The 6,952-nt window shown below is 37.4% G+C and overlaps 1 protein-coding gene across 1 annotated transcript in view; it reads right to left on the bottom strand.

The window, feature by feature from the left end:
* Window positions 1-663: 663 nt before the first annotated feature.
* The window catches only part of ALDH1L2 (aldehyde dehydrogenase 1 family member L2), a gene marked incomplete at both ends in the record, with an annotated part of 32,800 nt that continues 26,511 nt past the window's right edge, over window positions 664-6,952 (bottom strand). The window contains 7 exon segments of the mRNA XM_080629065.1: window positions 664-719; window positions 1,722-1,921; window positions 3,020-3,125; window positions 4,310-4,475; window positions 5,208-5,306; window positions 6,109-6,205; window positions 6,448-6,541. Coding sequence (XP_080485191.1) covers window positions 664-719; window positions 1,722-1,921; window positions 3,020-3,125; window positions 4,310-4,475; window positions 5,208-5,306; window positions 6,109-6,205; window positions 6,448-6,541 — 818 coding nt within the window.

The following is a 6,952-nucleotide window of genomic DNA, read 5'->3' as shown; positions in this document are numbered from 1 at the left end:
TGAACAGACAAAGTGATTTTAATCTGTTAATGTAACCACCTTTCAAATTGCAGGCAGAATCACACATTCCATATCAACAAGAAGATAGAAAATATTTTCAGTAACTTGAGCTTGGTATGCATAGGTTAACACAAATGTTGAACTCTGTATGTACTATACAAAGATCAGAGTAAGTGCACTTTCTTGCATTGATTTATGTCTTGTGGCACGAAGGTTTTCTGTACTGTTGAAGAATCCCAGAGCAGAATGTTCAGTTGCTACTGTAAAACTTGTTATCACAGAAATGGCATAATCAGTGTATTTTAGTTCAAAAGAGGCCTGATAACTAAGGATTTAAATGATTGTGTTCACACAAATAAGAAGTAGGCATGTAAGAATTCATTCTTTAGTTGGACTTTAAAAAATAAATTAAACTGTGTACTTGGTATTTTGAGGGGGATTGCACTAACAACTGGTGCTGCATAATTTAAATAACTTCAGGTTAGTTTCCAAATGCTTTATCTGTCAGCGAGACTAAAATTTAGGCTTGATCTGTAGAAACTTATCCATGGAATGGGTTTTACTTTGTTTTTCAGTTACAGCGCTGCAGAAGGCCTATCCTAGGCATACTTCTTTAAGATTCAAACTCTGCTGAACATTTACTTTCCAGGTGAAGCTGTTACTTTAATATTCCACAGTGATGGCCTTGGTTCTGAGATATTCATGAAGAGCTTCTTCACCTATACAAACACAATATTCACCAGTTAGCATAGCAGCTAAATGAGAGAATGTTGTTAGTCACTGTAACTGTATTATTATTAAGCAAAATAATAAAATGCTTTAGCCAGTATAAGAGTCCTTATGGAACAATGGAAACTCATTGACTTACCCTCCCACTAGATCTACAGAACTGGTTCGACAAGAAGAGGCCAAATCCAACAGATGTGGAAAGAACAAGGAGCTGGAATTTAACAAGCAGCCACATGGGTGGGGCTGAAGCAGCAGTGGTCTCTAGATAGTGACCACTGGGGGCTCATAGTTGAACTTATGAACTTCAGTTTGCCTATGTTGCAGTTTCTGGGTAGAGAAGCTGTGTAGAAATTGGTAATCTTTCTTTTCCTGATACTCATTTTGGTTTCAGAAAATGTGATAACTTGCTAGAGATTCTAAAGGCAAAAATCTGTTGCATCACTGAATATTTTTTTTTTGTTTTTTTTTTGCTGTGAGGCCTGATCTGTCCAGACTTGTGATGTTTCATTGAAAGATGAAACTTCACTTGTTTTAAAGCTGGTGTTGAAAAGATTTTTTTAAATGCATCTTTCTTCAGGGTTGTTGGCAAATTTTGATAACATTTTAAGGCATAAAAGTTTCCCATATATTTAGAAATTCAGAAGAAAAAGCTGAAATAGCGTTCATTCTGAGGAAAAGGAAAGATTTTGGCCAATACCTTTGCTGCTTGGGAGCATTTTGTAACTTGTAGGCAGCTCTGGACAAGCTGTAATACGAATGCTGTGAGAGAAGTTGGAGAGGAATATTCTGTGTGCTGTAGCATTGTTGGACAGATGTACAGGGAGGGCTGAGCCAGAGGCATTGAGACAGAATATTGTAGGGATGGGAGAGGATTACTGTAGTTGGAGGAATGTAGGAGATGCAGGAAATGTACCTGTAGCTCACATTTTATTAGGTGGACTCTACACAGGTATGGTCAGATATGAAGATGAGGGAGGGAGAGAACAACTTACCTAAATCTTTCCCAAAGCCAGACTGCTTAAATCCACCAAATGGGGCTGCCACATCAGTTTTGTTGTATGTGTTAATAAAAACTGTTCCAGCTTCTAGCTTTTCACTGATGTAGAGAGCTTTGCTTATGTCTTTTGTGAAAACTCCTGAAGCTAAGCCATATTCTGTGCTATTTGCCCGTCGCAGCACTCCGTCAATGTCCCTATGAGGGAAAGAAATGGCTGAATTGCAACTAGGCGAAATAAGTGCTAGCAGCCTCCCACCTTCAGTGTCATTGAAGCTTTTCTCATACACAGCCTTCTCCAGTTGTCTTTTCTAAAGTCAACTTATTAAGGACTAATCAATGTGTTAACATGACAGATCTACAGAAACTCATGCACTTGCTTCAGACTTGTAAAGCTCGCAACCTTATGTGTGAGTGGTTAAGAAATGTCACTAAGAAATGTCAAAGTTGTAATACACATACCAACTTTGCTCAGCTACAGTGCAATTTAGAGCAATACAAAACCACTTGGGAAGGTTCCTTGGCTTTAAATCAGTTTATGAATCAGTTTGCTAAAATTTTGTCCTGTGTTACAGCTTAATGGAGAATAAATGCTGAAACTTGGACTTCCATCAAGCCACAACTTTCCAGGCCATGTTCAGAGTGCTATTTTCTGTTTGCATCTCATCTCCATGCATGATTTATGGGTGTGATGGGTTAACTGTGTGGCTGGTTCGTAACTGCATTATCAAACTATAGAAAATTAAACCTGGTGGGAATAGTTACATGAAGTTTCTATATAGGGTCTTAATCTCATCTTGTGTGTAAAATAATTCTTATGATTTGGAATGAAAGCTGTTGAAACTGGCAGTCTTTACTTTGTAAAGTATACAGAGGGATTTTCATTTGTAACAGTAATGTGCCAGTGTTACACAATGCACAACAATGCTAATGTAGTCTTTTGTGACAGAGAAAAATAAGTGATTCCACTGTAAAAAATACACATTTTCGAATTTGATCAAGCTGCTGCAATTACATCAGTGTCAGTAAAAATGTGTCACTGAATACTAAGGATTATTTAAGAACTGGCACTTACGGTTGCATTCTATCCTGTCACACACTGCTAACAGCATTATTTCTATATTGATGTGGAGCAGGATACTACAGAGGGTATTTCCTCAGAATTTAGCTGGAAGCCGATCTATGGACCCAGGCTGGTGTTAACAAGATTTAACAAAATTGTACTATGTATGCTGTCATTTCTACACTTAGGGTGAAAATGAGAAAGTTTCTAACAGTAACCAGAGGAAAACATACCCATTTTTAAATTTAGAGATCACCATCACAGGACCAAAGGACTCCTCCTGGGCAATATACATATGGTCTTCAACATCTGTGAATACAGTGGGTTCCATGAAGAAACCTAAATAGAGCACAGAGCATCATTTGAGCGAGGCAAAAATGCTTCCCAGTTTCTACTGTCCAGGCCACCTCTTTTCCATACTTTGCGCTCATAGATAAGTTGAGACTTGAAACAGAAAATAGCAAGACTGATGCGAATGACGTATGAATGCATGTGTGTAAGCACCAGAGAAACAGCATAAAAAGAGTGAAAGAATGCTCTGTATTGAGCAGAGCAACAACTGTTCACTGCCTGGCCAGAAGGTCTGTGTGCCACAGCCCAGGTGACTCAGGGGAAGACCATGCATTCTGACAGCAGGAAGACAAGGTTACAGCATGTTACAGAGGCCACTGATTTTCTTGTTACCCTATGAGCAGATGGACTATAGCCATTAAGATCAGTATATTCCAAACAAGGAAAAATATATGATGGGCAACAATTTTGCCTATGATTTATAGATGCTCAAGTAAAGAAAATACTGAAGCAAAGGACCTGTCCAAAAGCTAGCACATCATTGACAATCACAAACTGACCTGGTGTTATACACCAACAATCCTGGTCATCTACGTCTTGGTGAGTGAGTGTATTCCAATTTGAGTGGGCAGAATCAACTCCAGAGATTTTATATAAATGCTGCCCCCTTCCATAGGACTTCTCATTTAGTTTCGTTACACTGATTTTGTGTATCCTCACTTTCATTTTATTTAGGGATGCAAGCGTTTTCAAATTCTGATGCAAATGTTTGATAAAGGGCAGGTGTCCATGAGAAAACGGTGCTTTCTTGCCTGTCCACTAAACTTACCATGCATACTATCTATATAGCAAAAAGGGGGTTTGATAATAATACCTTATACAAACTCTGCTAGCAGTTTCCTCAGCTTTAGTGTGTGATCTAAATTGATATACTTATGGTACTTGAAAGTTCAAGGATATAGCAAAAAAAGCCTCAGTGCTTCACAAAAAAAAAAGGAATAGATGAGGAAAAGATTCTTGTAAATACTAGATTCTGATTCAACTTCATAGTTATGCTTCAGTTGCAGAGCTTCTCTTAATATGAGACCTCAAAACCCTATTCTCAAATGGTATCTTGGGCTTATCTGGTACTGTTCCCATGATATTGCTACTTCACATAATTCAGCAGAGACAATCATGATGGCTTTTGTTTCAAGTGTAGAAGTTCCAGACACCTCTGAACAGTATTTTACCTGGTCTATGAACTTGTCTTCCTCCGTACACTAGAGTGGCTCCTTCTTTTACTCCAATTTCACAATACTGCAGCAGCTTCTCCAAATGTGCCTTGTGATTTTGTGGACCATGATCTGTGGATCTATCAAGTGGGTCACCAATTTTCATCTTTTTTATTTCTTCCACCTATGGGTTACCCAATTAAAGTGAAGTTACACAACACAGCAAATAGTTGTTAAAATGACCAGTGACCGAGGATGCTTCGTTTATTGTGCTGTGAAGTTGGGCTCTAAGAAAGGGCTAGATTCTTTCAAGGTGGAATGCTCCTCCCTTTCTAAAATGAGGCTTTGTCTTATGTTTGATGATGTTCTGAAAGTTTTGGATGCTGTTTTCATGTATTCATCCTCTTCTGCTATAAAGATAGGCATATAAAACATTAGCTTTTACCAGTGGTAAATGAGTTATGACAGTAATTTCCTGTTCTTGAGGTAAATAAATGAATTCTCCATCAGTACAGTGGATTTTTAATAATGACCTTCATTTTATTCTACCTGTGCTTCCAATATGCCTTTTTTTTTAAGCATCACAGCAGCCTTCAATCACATTGACCTAAGTTCAGTAATTAGTTTTATCTTACTTTCATAGTCAAATGTGAAATATCACCAGAGGTGCAATATCTATTTTAGTGTCACTTATCTGTGCATTACTGATGAAAATATCTCCCATCAGTGCCTTCCTTCCAACCTGTAAGAGGTTCCCCAGAAGAGCATTGCCTATCATAAGCAATAATGAGAAATTAAACAACTGAAAATAAGAATAAATGCTTATTCTTACTAATGAAAGAGTAAGTGTCTATAACAGTCGAACTTTGTGCCATGATAAATTATCTGCTTAAACTTTAGTCCTTCAATAACTTACCACTTTGCTAACAAATTCATCATGGATTGATTCTTCCACAAACAGCCTGCCAGCTGCAATGCAGTTTTCTCCTTTGTTGAAATACACTGCTCCCATACCCTGATCAGGGAAAAAAACATTAATATTTATATGCATCCTTTGTTCAGTCTCCCTTTCATTCTGTTCCCTTGGGTTACATTCTGTGTTTGTGACCCTCAAAGCATAATGCTTTATGTAAAGGGACATCAACAATGGAACAAGCAGACTAATCTTAGAACTGACGAAGACACTTCCACGGAAACAAATGTCTCAGGATGAACCCATTAGCACTGCTCTTTTCATTTCCATCAGCATTCCACACAATCACCTGCTGCAGCATCACAGAGAAGAAGGCTGGCAGCACCACCAGAGAACATAGAACTGCTAACCCACTGAGCCATACTGCTTGTGTTGAAAATCACATGTATCTAGGTGAACATTACCTAACTTTATTTCAAGAATGTGAATTCAGACCCCATGCAGTTTGTTCCTTTTTATTTATCAAGATCTGATAGCTGACATTGCTCTTCCAGGGAGTCGGGAGGTGAGGGAAAGAAAAGCAGGACAAATGAAATTCCTAAAAAATAGTTTTCTGGCAGCTGCAAAGGCATAAGGTTAATTTGGCTAGTGAAAATACTTTCCAGCTATACTTCTTTGTTTTGCTGTATTTTCTAATGTATATTTCTTGTAATATTGATCCCTACCTTTTTGGTGCAGTATGAACAGTTTTACTGTGATGCATAAATAAAATCCTGTAGAAAAAGAGTCTGTTTTCTGACAGATTGCATGATTTTTCATGCAGTTTTTGGCAAGAAGAATATTGCAATACTGTGAAGATGCATCACAAAGGCTTTGAATGTATTTTACGTCAAAGTAACATTACCATTTTTACAGCTCTGTCAAGTTCACAGTCACTGAATATGATCAATGGTGATTTACCACCAAGTTCAAGAGAAACTTTCTTCAGATTAGTGGCTGCACTGTAAAAAATATAAATAATTATATAAAAATCCCATTAAAATAGCTTATTTCATTATTTCCTTTTAATCATATCTAGTGAAAATGTATAAACCTCTATTTTCCAATAGTAGAATTCTACATAAATGTAAACAGCCATAAGTAATTACACTTTTCTATTACTTCTACATGCACAATATAGCTAATAAGATACTTCAGAACTAGATTGAGCAGTGTGTATTTATGAATCTTCTGGTGAGAGTACCTCTTCATAATCTGTTTACCAGTTGGTGTTGAACCAGTGAATCCAACTTTGCGAACATCAGGATGTTCAGACAGGTGCTGTCCCACTAAACCACCTATTGGGGTGAGAAAAGGGGTTTAAATGGACAGTACTAGATAATCTTTACTACTCCAGCAGCAGCACTGGAACACAGAAAGAGCTATCAATATGTCAATCAAGTACAATATCACATCCTTATTTATATTTATAGCTGTATTCATATGACTATGAAAAATTTCACTTTTGTTAACTTGGATCACGTTACTGTCTCCAAATTCCCCCATCTGCCTAGACTGAAGAACTTCCTTCTTAATATTCCACTGTAGGTGGAATAATCTAATTTATAATCTAATAACAGAGCCTACCACATAGTACTTTGTCACTTTTCTTCCTTAAGGAAAGAGGAAAATGGTGTTATCAGGTAACGTGGTTTGGACCATTACTAACCTATAGTGTCCAGAATGCATCTTACCAGCTTGCTCTAGGT

Source organism: Psittacula echo (assembly GCF_963264785.1).
Source record: "Psittacula echo genome assembly, chromosome: 1".
NCBI lineage: Eukaryota > Metazoa > Chordata > Aves > Psittaciformes > Psittacidae > Psittacula > Psittacula echo.
This window is presented reverse-complemented; position numbering and strand designations above follow the sequence as displayed.